This window comes from Nothobranchius furzeri, chromosome 6 (assembly GCF_043380555.1).
Source record: "Nothobranchius furzeri strain GRZ-AD chromosome 6, NfurGRZ-RIMD1, whole genome shotgun sequence".
Lineage (NCBI taxonomy): Eukaryota > Metazoa > Chordata > Actinopteri > Cyprinodontiformes > Nothobranchiidae > Nothobranchius > Nothobranchius furzeri.
The window spans coordinates 73544343-73558323 of record NC_091746.1 but is presented as its reverse complement, the minus strand read 5'-3'; the positions used below and the strand labels follow the sequence as shown (position 1 = coordinate 73558323).

The following is a 13981-nucleotide window of genomic DNA, read 5'->3' as shown; positions in this document are numbered from 1 at the left end:
TGACCTTTAATTCTGATAAACTGAACATAGAGCTCCGGGAGTTGACGTCACTTCTCCCGGCGTGCAACAGTTCAAATTGAAACGGCGCCATCTTGGCAGGCAGAAGGCTGCAGCTGGACTATTTGTTATTGTCAGAAAACTCAATCTAACGGGAAATATGGTAGATTCCTGTTGTGCCCCAGGATGCAGAACAGAAGCGGACGACATAAGGAATGAGCCATCTACAGGATTCCCCAAGATCCGGAGCGCCGCAAACGTTGGATCATTGTAATAAAACGTGCTAGTGACCAAGCTAAAATGAAGCTGTGTGACCCCGAGAGTAAAGGTTTTCACTTATGCAGCGACCGCTTCATATCAGGTACTTAAACCAACGTTTCCTCAACTGTGTATGGTATTTATTTTAAATGCTTTTATTACGATTCTTAGTGGGCTTCCTAAACTTATTTTGGCGTGGCTTTTTCTGTCTTATTACTCACAGCAACAAGTAAACATCACGTAAAACGTTGCGTCGTGAGTTCTGCGTGCTGCCGTTTACGTGTTTTATGATCACGGCAATTAACCGGCTAAGCTGTATTTAATTTTTAAGCAATGGTTGATCAATTGTCAGATCACACATAAAAAGCACTTTGGATTGCTATTATCTGTCTCACTGAGACAGATCTCAGACAGATCCTGAGACGCTCCTGCCTGACATATTTATTTTATTCACGGAAAATAATCAAACTAGTGATTTCTCTTGGCGTTCAGTTTATACATTCAAACAGCACAGCACTCTATTTAAACTACTTACATGTAAATCTGTTATTTGTCCATCCATCCATCCATTTTCATCCGCTTATCCGGAGTCGGGTTGCGGGAGCAGTAGCCTAAGTTGAGAGGCCCAGACTTCCCTCTCCCCAGCCACTTGGGGCAGCTCCTCCGGGTAAATCCCAAGGTGTTCCCCGGCCAGGTCCGGTAAGAAGTCCGCTCCGACAGCTTCTGGCGATTTTAAAAAGTATCCCAGGGGCACAGTAAGGGTCAGAGATGTTTAGTCTATTTAATTTCTGACTATATAAAACGATTTCTTCGGTTTAAAGTGTGAAGTAAACTCCTACAAAGTAAAATCCAAGCCGATCCCGTTCATTTTGTTTACCTTTGTTGCCTGCCAACATGGCGTCTACTCCCTGAGAGTCACGTGACGTCCGGAGCTCTATAGAAGCATATTTTGCCCAGGATAATATATTTCTCCCTCAACCAGCTCCCATTAAATATGTTATCTATATTAGGCCTGTTTGTTTTTGTTAGTTTAGTAATTATAATTTAACATTGGCTCATTTATTTTATTTTCAACTACAGGCATAGGAACTGGGGGTACGTGTCCCCAACCGGACCTAAATACTTGACCTGTTTAACAAAGTAGAAGAGAACATTTTAGCCTCATTTTGTCAATGGAGCTGAAATCCAAATCCCAGACATTGTTTATGGCATCTTAGGAATATTAATATCACTGATGAGAAGCAGGAGGAGTGTGCTTTATGGTGCATGGGCCTTTAGCACTTTTATCACCACTCTGAAGGCCGATGAGCGTTGTCAACAGGTTTGATGACATTCAAAAGGGCGAAACTGAAAACATCACAAGCAACTCGTAATACAAACGGCATCTCAGACCACCTGACAAATCAAGGCTAATTGTAACAAAAGGATTTGTGTTACTAAAATTATATATTAGTAACATTTTTTCACAAAGACAAAGTTACAAACGTTTACACTTGGTATGGGCGATGCAACCATAAACAGAAGCATATGGTCAAGTAAACAATCAGAAATGTTGGAAAACTCTCAATTCTCTTAAGAAGTTTCGTTTTATCCTATGAGCAGACTCTTTTGTGTTTTATTTTGTTTATATTTTTATTATTATGTATTTCAGTTTTCATTTGTTAAATTTACTCTGTAATTATTTTTATTCATTTTTTAACGTTTGTGAATTTACTTGTACAACTTTTGTTTGTTCAATAAAGTTCTATTAAAATAAAACGTGTAGACAGCAGTTATCTCCAAAGGGACACCATGAACTGCGTTCAACTTCCGTTCAAAATAGTTTTTTCAAAATAAAACCACACCTATGCTGCATTAGTTAGAATAACCACCAGAGGGTGCTGTAAACACTGATTAATGAACTGACTAAGACATGATATTTTTATCAAAACAACATCGTTCTACTTTTAGTGATAATAGAACAAGGAGCACGAGGGGAAGTAGATTAAACTACTAACTCTGCTTTTGAGGAGGTCAGTGGTTGCTCTCTGCTGGAGAACATCTGGACATCTTTAATTTAGTCAATTCAGTCTGATTATTTAGGCTACCATGCAGAACTGGGATGACTACTGAGTGATTTTAAGGACTTTTTCCTCACAATGCTAGTTGGATCCATTCGCTTACTGTGTTTTATGCTAAGCTAAAGCTAAAGGAGTACAGCCGGGTCAGAAAAACGATTGGGCTGGTTACAATTTGGTTTTTTTCCATTTATCTAACTCTGGGAAATATGTCAACCGACACATTTTTCGTTTTGGGTGTAATATCCCTTTAAGTGGACTGACGTTTTTTAATGCACAAATGTGTTAATCTGGCTAAATGCAAACTGGTTCTAATGGAGCTGGAGTACCCAGATAATAGCCAACTTCCTCGATTGACTCCACCCACATTTTGCCCCACCCAGATCTGCATACAGCAGTCAGAGGCTACTCACTCAGCATGTAGCAGGTATCTGAAACCGCAGCACCGTGTCTGTGTTAGAGCCTCCATTGTGTTTATCATGGACCTGTCTAATTCCTGGAAAACCTGCTTTTGACCTCTTCGTATCAGACTCCGCGCCGAGACATGAAGAATGACTCAGAAACAACAAAGACTGTCGAGTATCTCTGAACGCGTTTAATTCACGAGTTTACAGCATCTTCTCCTCCGTGCTCAGTCACGCGTGTTTTGGTGGTTCGGGCGCGCTCCACGCACGCTCCGGATCTGCCATAAAGTCCCGCCTCCGTTTGATTGACAGCAACAGGCAGATTTCTCCAGTTTCTTCTATAAGGTTGAAACTCGAAACAGGAAACTGTCAATAATGCGGGACGTGTGAAAGGTAATGAAAATGCGGGACATCTGGTCACCCTATTTACAACTAGCATTTTATCTTTTACAGCCACTATGGTTGTCATGACCCTAACATAACATTTGGTGGCCCACATCAGGTCCCCGCCCCACTGCTTTAAAGCGTTCGATCCAGCAGGATCTGGTTCTGTGTTTTCTCTTTTCCGGTTTTCCAAACTTTTCCTTTTTCAATCCTGAACCTTCCTTATGGCCGTTTCCACTCTTCCCTTCCTCTCTCCACTCCTCCTCCTCTTTTCTCTTTGCTCGGTGAGTCGCAGAAAATCCTTTTGTGATGCTAAACTGATTTTCGGAAGAGAGAGGCAGACTCGGAGAGCGAGAGGAGGGGAAAGGTTTCACGTTTCTGCAGCTCCGGTCCTCCCCGGTTCTCCTCTTAACTTTAAAATCTCACTCGGACTCGGACGACGCGGTTCGGTGTGTCGTTGGGACTCGAACCACCGCACCATCTCCGGCATCAGGAATGCACTTTGTAGAAGTCTGCGACCGAACTCCCGCTTTCTCCTTCCTCACCGAGGAGCTCCGAGGAGGAACCATGAACTCCTGAAGGATTTGCTGTTGACTGCGGTTCGGTTTGGGGCTGAGAGGAGCCCGGAGTGAGCGCTTCTCGCAGCCGAGCATGGAGAGCCGAGGCCGGGCAGGGCTCCGGCCGGCGCCCGGAGGAGGTGGAGAGGGAGGCGGTTGGGTGCTGGTGGAGGCCAGGCTGCAGGGAGGAGCGCCGTGGGGGTTCACCCTGCAGGGGGGCCTGGAGCGCGGAGAGCCGCTCGTCATCTCCAAGGTGGGTGACAGGAGGTTAAAGGGGAGAGCTCCGGCTTTCCCAGCTTGTTCCAGAGTTCAAGATTTCTGCTGCTTTTATTTTACAGAAACTTTGTCACGAACTTTGACCTTACAACTATTCAGCTCCTCTAGACAGTGTTTCTGTGTAAAGTTGTAAAGGATTCCCATCATACTGTTTAAACACCCCCCTGAACAGCCTCAGTTCAGAGAAACTGGGATGCATCTGGATTAATGCGCTAACGGCTGTAATCCGAGCGCAGCAGCTCAAAATTCCCAAACCGGTTTGTGCTTGTGTTGTTTACGCTGATTGATCAAAATAAGCTGGTGATCAACAGGGGCGCCTCCAGAAAATGTTGATAGGGGTGGCCAGATGGGGCCAAAGAAATTTTTGGGGTGGCACACCAAATCGGTCCTTGTGGTAACTCTGGTAGAATTTAGTCTCTGGCGATGTACTGCATTGCACCTTTATTAGTTTTTATTAAAATAACAGTACGTATCCAAAACATTTAGCTAAAATTTTACAAACACAAACATTTTAGAAAAATACATTTCAGTTATTTAAAATGTTATCCCAAATTTAATATAAAAAGTATTTTTTTAGGTTAATTCACCTGTGTTGCTGTGTTCACACAAAAAACTATGGAGATAAAAACTTTTTTAAAATGGTGAACAGCAGAAACATATGTATATTTTTTATTATTAGTTCTTTACTCATTAATTGTAATATTTTTATTTTGTTTTACAGTTACATCTTGAATGAACAAGATCAATATATAGTTTGACTGAACATTAATATGATTTGTTAACACTGGTTTTTCCTGGGGGGGGGGGGGGCAGCAATTTTCTAGGGATGGCCATGGCCACCCCTGGCCACCCCTTGGGGGCGCCCTTGTTGATCAGCCATTTTTCAATGGGATCAGCTGATATGAAACTGATTGTTTTTTCCAGCCCATGAACACGCTCTATCCATACAGCCATAAAACAATCCAAGCATGTGAAAAACAATAAATGACCCACCCTTGTATAGCCTTGCAGAGTCATAGGACCCCAAAGCGCTTTACCCTGTAGTGTAATTCACACACACACACATGTGATGAGCCAAGATGTAGCCACAGCTGCCCTGGGGCGCGCTGACAGACACACGGCTGCTCAGCACAGGCGCCACCGGTCCCTCCAACCACCACTGGCAGGCAAGGTGAGCCAAGTGTCTTGCCCAAGGACACAACAGCAGAATTCTCTGCTGGGAGCCGGAATCGAGCCCACAGCGTTCCAATTTCAGGACAACCTGCTCTACATGCTGAGCTACTGCCGCCCTTGCCCTAGCATGAGTTCACACCAGGAATAAGAATTTCCATGTGGATGTTTTTACATCCAGAATAGATTTTATTATAAATCTGCATTCCCAGATCTCCATCGGCATCATCTCCTTTTGGCTTCGCTGCCCTGACTGTGATACAGAACCGGACCACTAATGATGCCTCCCTGTCCTTAAAGCCACCCTGGCCTCGTTTTTACATGCAAATCACCAGCTGCTGTGAGTTTGTGCAGATTATTCTGGGATGGAAGCCAAATGGTTGTAAAATAGGACAAGAATGTGAATAATGTGCTTTCTGGGTGCTTTTGAGAACAATCCTGTGCTTATTTAGTTCCTCACTTTGATGGATGCTTGACCGGACGTTATCCTGATGCCTTTGTGTCTTTATTTAATTTCCCGCGTTCCTAAAGGGGGCAGATGGACAACAGGTGTTTTTTTTTCTGAATTTCATGACTTTTTCCCAGTTTCTTCACTAATCCGGATGTGGCAAGTCCTCCTGTGAACCTTTGAAGCGTCTTGGTCCAGATTTTGCCCCTTGCAGTCAGAGTGGGGTCCAACGGAAACCATGTGCGCTGTTTCAAACTTTGTTTGCCTTTCCCTCAGTTTTTTTGTACTAATCCTGCTGCAGCGGGCCCTTGGGTCAGAGTTTTGGCTGAAACGGTGTTAATTCTACTCTCTTTTTTTTTCAACCCACCCACGTTCCTAATGGGTGGTTTTTACTTTATTTTGGAGGGGTGAGCACCATCTCACCCCTGCCACGTGGACCCCAAGGGTTAAACCATCAGGTCTGTGCAACTATCCTGTCCTGGAGGGGTCACCTGATAGGACAGAGGAAAGGTAAACTATTGGATGTTTTTATCTCCTTCTGTTTGAACTAAAACCTTGAGAAGGAGAGAAACGGGCTTAAATGTAGGTGGGATGTAAATATTGTTCAGATAAATGAAATGAAAAGGACAAAAAGCTTTAAACATTGGTCTTTAATTAAAGTTTCTAATTCTCTTAGCTTGTTGCAGCTGAAGTATGAAAACTCAGTTTGTTGTTGTGACCTGATTTCACTTATTTAGCTTGTTTATCGTCATTGGAGAATGCCTCCTAGTCCTCTTTGTCCATGTTGGAGGTTAGCGTTTAGATTAGAGGTTTTAATGAGCGATATTCTGAGGATGTAACGACTGGCATCCATCCGACCAATACCACTTCCACTTTTAAAGTCATTTTCAGAAGAACATTGCGGCGGTGTACACAGGTGGGGCTGCTTGGAGCCCGCCGACACGCACAGGACGGTGCCGAAGGTGGAAAACGAAGAAGAAGAAAATATCATTTCTATAGCGCCTCTCAAGATAAATATCACGAGGCGCTTAAAGAAGAGGGACTGGAGGAGCTGGGTGAGCTCCTGTCTGCGTCACGGCGTGGCAGCTACGCGGTACCTGTGTGTGACAGGTGTAAATAAAGCTGTGTTTAAGTAGAGACTGTGATGTGTGTGTGCGCCCTGGAGTAGCGGTAAAATGCTACAAACATATTTATATAATCTGTCATCAACAACATAGACCCTCATACATGTGTATAAAACAAATGTTTAGGACTGAACACCAAACCTTGTGGAACTCCATATTTAATCTGTTTAAACTTTTGACAAACTTGTAAGTAATGCAAAAAAAAAAATCATCAGCAGAGTTTAGTCAAATTTAGCTAAAATTTAGATGCAACTTTTTGTTGTTTTTATGTGTTTTCAAATATTTGTCATACAACTTTATTTGAATTAAAATCAGATTTACATCATTTTTAATATTTGATTTTATCTAATTGTATTAAATTTAACATATTTTGATTTAATTCCATATACAAAATTAAAAATCAGGATATAATTTTGTTTCACAATCTTAGATTACTAAAAATTATGTTTAGATCTGACTCTATACAATTAGGATTTTTACAGGGATGTCCCGGTCAGGGTTTTTGCCCTCGAGTCTGAGTCATTTGATTTTGAACATCTACCGATACCGAGTCCCGATCCGATACTTGTATATAGGGCTGCAGCTATCGAATATTTTTGTAATCGAGTACTCTATCGAATCTTTTTTTCGATTAATCGAGTACTCTAATAAATTACCCTTTTGTGTTTGTAAACCATTATATCAAATAGCATGTTATAATTATGAAAGACCTCTTAAAGTGAGAAAGCAATTGCCAGTTATTCTTCAAGTTTTATTCAAAATTAGTTTGCAAAACTTCAGCACTTCAACTTTACTTCACAGTAAACAAATGCCTGTGCAAAAAATAAGTACACAACCTGAGCTGATTCTCCCCTCGTGTGAGAATCTGCTAGCCTGCAAGCCAGACAACAACTAGGAGGATAACTGTTGAAGTAGCGCTGCGAGCGGCTGCGGCCCAAACAGAACCAGAACCGCTCACGGCGCATGCACAAACATGGCTCGCCGGCTGTTTCCCTATTAACACACGTCCGTTTTAATTTCTACACTTTTTTTCTCACACAATAACAAGAATTGTCGAGAAAGCATGTTTGCCGTGGTTATGTCAAATTACACTGATCACAAAACATTTATTTACTTTCTTTCGTTTTCCTCCGCCACTCATAAATACCCGTGTCCTCCTGCAGCAATCCCGAGGGACAACAAATATCAATAACAACACAGTAAAAAGTCCGACATATTGTGTAAAAACTGCTATTTTTAGCACATTTTAAGTCCGACGTGTTGCTACCCGATGTACGGTGTGAGCTGAAACTGAGTGCTACAAACGAAAAAGTCGCACAGTGTCCGCAGAATATACAGAAATACAGGCTAAAATGCATTATCTTGTAGAGGCTCCGAGTCCGCTTGCAGAAGAGACATTTACAGGTGGATGTTTCCTGGTCAGGTGCTGCAGCATGGAGGATGTGGTGTTGTGGTAGGCTAAATCCATTTTACAGTATTTACACTGGACTACGTTTTCCGCTTTACGACGTGAAAAATGGTCCCACACCTTTGACATTTTCTGTCTTTTTTGCACTCCACCGGGGTCCACGTTGTCCGCCATGGCTTAAAAGAAAGTTAAGTTACATTCGTTACTAGCGTGTGCCTTCAGCCCAGTGGGCATGTGCGTCACTTATTTCGGTCCGGGTGAAACATGACCCCGGGCGATTGCAAAGCCATGAATTAATTAAATAAGAATTAAACGAATCCTCGAGGCAGAGAATTTGACTCGAGGATTTTTTGTACTCGAATTATTCGAGGTACTCAAGGAATCGTTTCAGCCCTACTTCTATATTACATAAAAAATGAATAAAACAGATCCAGGATGTTCCTTTTTTATTCAGTTAACTTTATTTTAACATTTAACAACTCCATTGACAAAAAGAGAACTTCAGCTTGAACTATAAAGTTTTAACATACATTTTTCACTTTGGACTTTAGTGCAACAGAAAATATAAAAAAGCCTAATATAAAAACAAATAACACCTCAGCTTCAAATACCTGGCAGGGGTCTATTTTGCCCTGGCCCCCAAAATGCCTTGAAACGGCCCTGAGTCCTGGGCTGGACTGAGTTTTCAAGGTGATCTGAATTATATCAAATATATAAATATTACATGCTTGTACATTATTGGGTTATAAAGGTAAATCAGGTGTAGTGGGATAAATCTATCTTCCTTGTCTTGTTTTTCTTTTATTTGACAGTTTCCTATCCTGTCTCTGATCTTCCTGCACCTCCTCTCAATCCTCCAGAAAAACTGCTGCCTGGCTTCCTACTTTTTCACCTCATAAGTTACTTTTTAACTAAGCAGATCAAATGGATCGACTGACTGCAAAAATAGAGGAGTGTGGAAGGAAGCAGTGTTGTGCCCAAACACGTTCTTTGAACGTTCGTTCGTGAATTCGTTCGTTTTTTTCGTGAACTGAACTCGTTTGTATTTTTGCCTGACGAATGTAAAAGTGAATGCGTTCGTCCTGGCGTGCGTGAACGTGTTTGTGAATGCTAGAGCTGAAACAACTAATCGATTTAATCGATTATAATCGATTATTAAAATAGTTAACAACTTTTTTAGTCATCGATTAGTTGTTTAATAATCATATTTTACCGCATAAAGTCTATTTTTTACCACAATCTGACATCGGTTACAAGCTGTTAAATTTGCCGCCAGTGTGTGGCAGTAATGAGCCACTGATCTACCAGTGGAGCCGTAGAAGAAGAAATGAGCCAATGGGTGCCCTCGGTTTTCATGACGTATCACGTTACTGACGCTCATCTTGCTGTGAGAGATGGCGGAACAAGAGGAAATACGGAAGAAAAATAGAAGCGACAAAACTGAAGAGAAACCCCGGACAAAAACCTCACGAGTATGGGAGCACATTTGAGACGAAAGCATGTGGGGGCTGATGCAGCAGAGGAAGAGCACCGCGGTCAAGTGAGCCGTCATTTGGAAGAGCCAGCCCGGTAAGTAACAGAAAATAAACAAGCTGGACTTAGTGTTTTAGCTGAGTTCGTTATAGTGGATGTTAAACATGTTTTTTTGCCGCGTCAGTCTACGGTGTTCTACTTCTGATTGACTAGATGCAATCGTGAATCTCCTCCGTGTTGTGTATCATGCGCTTGCCAAATTTAGCACGTCTGTTTATAAGAATGTTCTCGTTAAGAGAAAAACGGCACAAACCCATAACTATGTTCCTCATTCAAAAAAGGACAACTCCGCGGAGAAAAATATACAGACAAGCTGTGTCCAGGTGAATATAACACGGCATAGTTGTACACTTTCAATTTTTAAATACAGGAGAAATTCAGAAAAAGTCATTTTTTTACTATTAAAAGGCTGTTTTACTATCTAACGCTGTAAAACGCCTCACAACACATTTTTATCATGTTTCTTAAACAGTATTACACAAAATAAACATTTTTCACATTTATCTGGCTAATTTAAACACTCCCGACTCAAAGTAAAAACCTCATGAGCTTCTTACTTAGAGCTTTTTAATAGTAAAAATGTTTTACTTTTTTTCTGAATATCTCCTGTTGCGGGCTATTTTGTAGAACGTAACCCTCAAAATAAATGATCACTGTATATTGTTAATTAATTCAAATAATATAATATTGATTTAGTGTTGTAGTGTGTGTGCTGCTTTATTTTATATGTGTACTTATTTCAGTCTATTTGTGTTTCTTATGCAGAAAAAAACAAGCAACGATGGACAACTACATGGGGAAGAAGACACTCACCCCCCAGCAATTCATACCACTTACAAACTCTATTCTAAACATGCTGGTAAAAGACATGAGGCCACAATCCATGGTGGAAGGAGCAGGCTTCCAGCTAATGCTAAAAATTATTCTGGACTGATATTTTGCACTGTTTAGCTCATTTTATACTGCTGACTGTGTTCATGTGCAATAAAATAGATTGCAGTCAACTGCACAATTCTCTTATGTTTTTTTGTTCTTAACTGAAATGCATCCATCACTTGTATAGGTTAAATAGCTAAACAATAACAAACCGATTAATCGATTAATCGAAAAAATAATCGACAGATTAATCGATTATGAAAATAATCGTTAGTTGCAGCCCTAGTGAATGCGTTCTTTCGCCGTTCTAGCTCCAGATCTCCATGGAGCTTTTCCGGAGCTAAAGCCTAGCTAAAACATCCTGTTAACCATAGAGTTTATAAAAAAGTAGAATCCGCAAAAGCGGCTAAACATAGGCAGTAGCGGTTGATGCAGCGTCTACTCTTCTACGTCTATGCTGTGTGCAGGAGTCAAAGTTCATTCAGAAAAATTGAAAAGAGACTTAACTGAAAGATAATACATTCTTCAATGTTTTGCACTTTTAATATGTTTGCTACCTCAGCCTGCTTCCTAAGACTGTTTAATAATTTCCCATAAAAAATGGTCAAATAATGTTTTCCTCACGTTATATATATATTAACTATATATATATATATAAACTATATATATATATATATATATATATATATATATATATATATATATATATATATATATATATATATATATATATATAAATATAAACTATATATATATATATATATATATATATATATATATATATATATATATATATATATATGTATATTTACAAATCAGTTAGAGCTCTTCACCCATTTGGGCAATTGGGTGGGTTCTCATAGGTCAGATGCCCGCCCCCCAGGCGGACGGCACTTAATTTTAATGGTTAGCAAGCACCTGAGTTAGCTTCGTTAGCTCTTCCTGCTGATTCTGCTTTTCCCGGGAACCGCTGATTGCCTTTTCTTGTTCATTTTCTTTTTCCCTTTCCTCACATCTTTTGCTTTTCTCATTTTAATGATTTTTTTAGTCATTTTTAAAATGTCTTTGTTTTTGATTATTTTAGTTCCTGAGTTAATTTTTATTTATCACAAGTAATATTGTCATCACAATATTAGTCACTGTTATCGCATATCGCAGGTTTTCCTAATATCGTGCAGCCCTAGAGTGAACGATTATTGTTCACTCTTCTTTTAAACTTTATTTAAACCAGTCTTTGTGGAGTTCTGAGTGTTTTCCCTGACAGAGCCGACGACCCGCTGCCTTCCAAGGATGTTTTTCCCAAATCCCTGTCCTGATTGATTGGAGGGGGTTTGTTGTTTCATTGGTGGCTAGAACAGGTCGAGCCTCACTGTTTAGATATCTCCATCTGCAGGGTAATAAATTTCAGCTGGAATACCAGAGTCTCTCTCTCTCTCTCTCTCTCACACACACACACACACACACACACACACACAAACACACACACACACACACACACACACACACACACACACACACACACACACACACACACACACACACACACACAGTCATACCTCTTGCTGAGTGTTTCTGTCGACCTTATTTGGGTTTATTTTTGTAAAGTGCAAACAGAGCTCAGACTTTTATAATATCCACATTATCATTGTCAGAATTGTGTGTGTGTGTGTGTGTGTGTGTGTGTGTGTGTGTGTGTGTGTGTGTGTGTGTGTGTGTGTGTGTGTGTGTGTGTGGGCTGAAACTCATCACTCTTTTATAAGTTGTAATTCAAAACAACAAACACACCCTCTGAGAAATTCTTGGCAGTTGTTTTAGTGCTTGGACACTCCCAGATGGGTGGAGCTAATTGTTTCAGAACAGAGACCTGCATCAGTCAGTTTATGGCGTTTTATTTAATAGTTTTTTCTCGTCGGTGTTGCTTCTACAGGTGTCTGAGTTCAGGTGCATCAAAATGAAATGTGATCATGTTTTACCAAAGCTGCCATGACTGCAGAGCAGATCTGATCTGAGAGGTTTGGATTTAAAGAGGACTTTTTTTTTTTTTTTTTTTTTTACTTTACCTGCTGAGAATATTTAAAGGGACTTTACGGAGTTTTGAATTTTTATGCTCGCGATCGCCCCCTCAGGCCAAAAGCGTAACAGCAGCTTCAATAGTAGGCTCGTGCACGAGGCGCGCATGCTGTACGTGCACACTCCTTAACAAAAATAACAGCTGAGACAGTCCCTTGTGTGTGTGTGTGTGTGTGTGTGTGTGTGTGTGTGTGTGTGTGTGTGTGTGTGTGTCCCGGAGGACAGAGGACAGGAGAACACACAGCTAATTAATTAAATAATGTGGTTCTGTAGCTTTCTCTTCAGCACAGCCGACAGATTATGATGGGTCAGTCCTCCTGCATGCTCAGATCATTCCCTTCCCTTGCTTGAAAAATTGTTCCAAAATGAAAGTTGAACCCACATCTTTTTTATCTGTAAATTCAATGCCGTTCGGCGAGTCTCAAATAAAAATTTGGGCATCTTACTGTAAAAAAAATATACCATTAATGTAAAAAATAAAATCTAAATAATTTATGTTCACATCCAGAATCAAACCCAGGTCTTCTGCATGAGAGTCAGATATCTTACTAGGTGAGCTAAAGCACCAGTGGCATCATTTGTATCTGTAACATTTATATCCTTGATGACAGCTGAAACAACGTTCAATGAACGGTTCAGAGTGAAAATGGCTATTTTGTTGCTAATTAGCAGGAAATATCTAGAAGAAAGTTCTACAGAAAGTAGCTAAGGGTCCTCAGAAATGTAGCTAGCTTTGTCACTAGGCGTTAGGAACAGCGACAAAGTGGCACTGCCTCTCTCTCTGCTGCTAAAGCTACGGATAGCAAATGCTACGGGCTATGCCTGAGCGTGAACGCGCATGAAGCAGCCTGCTCGACCCGAGCATCTCTCTTTTTCTGTGATTTTACAGAAAAACAGGCAATCACAGTAAAAATGCCAGGGCTCATTCTACAGGACCAGGGCATTGCAGGAGAACGTATGAAGAAGACATTTATTATTTCTTTACATGTTTTCGCTGTCAAACTTCCTTATAGACCCTTTAAGGAATTTTCAACCCCCCAAAAAAACAAAACTAGTTTGTAGATGAAAAGAAAACCTTCAAGAGAAGGATTATCTACCCGTCCAGCTTTGGGTTGTGGAGGTACCAGGCCCATGAGGGACGCCCATGCTCCTGGATCTCTCCCAGAAGTTCCTTATAGTGTTTGGAAAATCTCCAGAGGGAGGAGACCAGGAAGCTGACCCAACTCGGCTGGAAGAGCATCTTTAACTCCTAACCAGATCTTTTAGAAGGGTTTAACATGCATCCTTAAATCCAGATCAGCATCTTCATGACAGCCGCCAAAGCCCTGGTCTGCTCCTCCATCCTTCCATCAACAAGCCAGGACGCTAGAACTCGGCTCAAGGCAGAGCCCGTCCCACCCCAGAGGGAGCATTCCACCT

General features: G+C 41.0%; 1 protein-coding gene and 1 long non-coding RNA gene across 6 annotated transcripts in view; both read left to right on the top strand.

Annotated features, from left to right (window-relative positions):
- The first annotated feature begins 3090 nt into the window (after window positions 1-3090).
- Window positions 3091-13981, top strand: part of shroom3 (shroom family member 3) — an 85641-nt gene continuing 74750 nt past the window's right edge. For 2 of the 5 annotated variants that reach the window (XM_015943453.3, XM_015943452.3), the window contains exon 1: window positions 3091-3910. In XM_015943453.3, the coding sequence (XP_015798939.3) occupies window positions 3752-3910 (159 nt within the window). In that variant the 5' untranslated portion in view covers window positions 3091-3751. The remainder of the gene's footprint in view (window positions 3911-13981) is intronic. The other 3 variants (XM_015943454.3, XM_070552551.1, XM_070552549.1) reach the window with 3 other exon arrangements.
- LOC139070382 (uncharacterized) lies at window positions 7099-10632 on the top strand. Its single transcript, XR_011520909.1, has 2 exons — window positions 7099-9652; window positions 10382-10632. It is a non-coding gene; the product is annotated as an uncharacterized lncRNA (long non-coding RNA).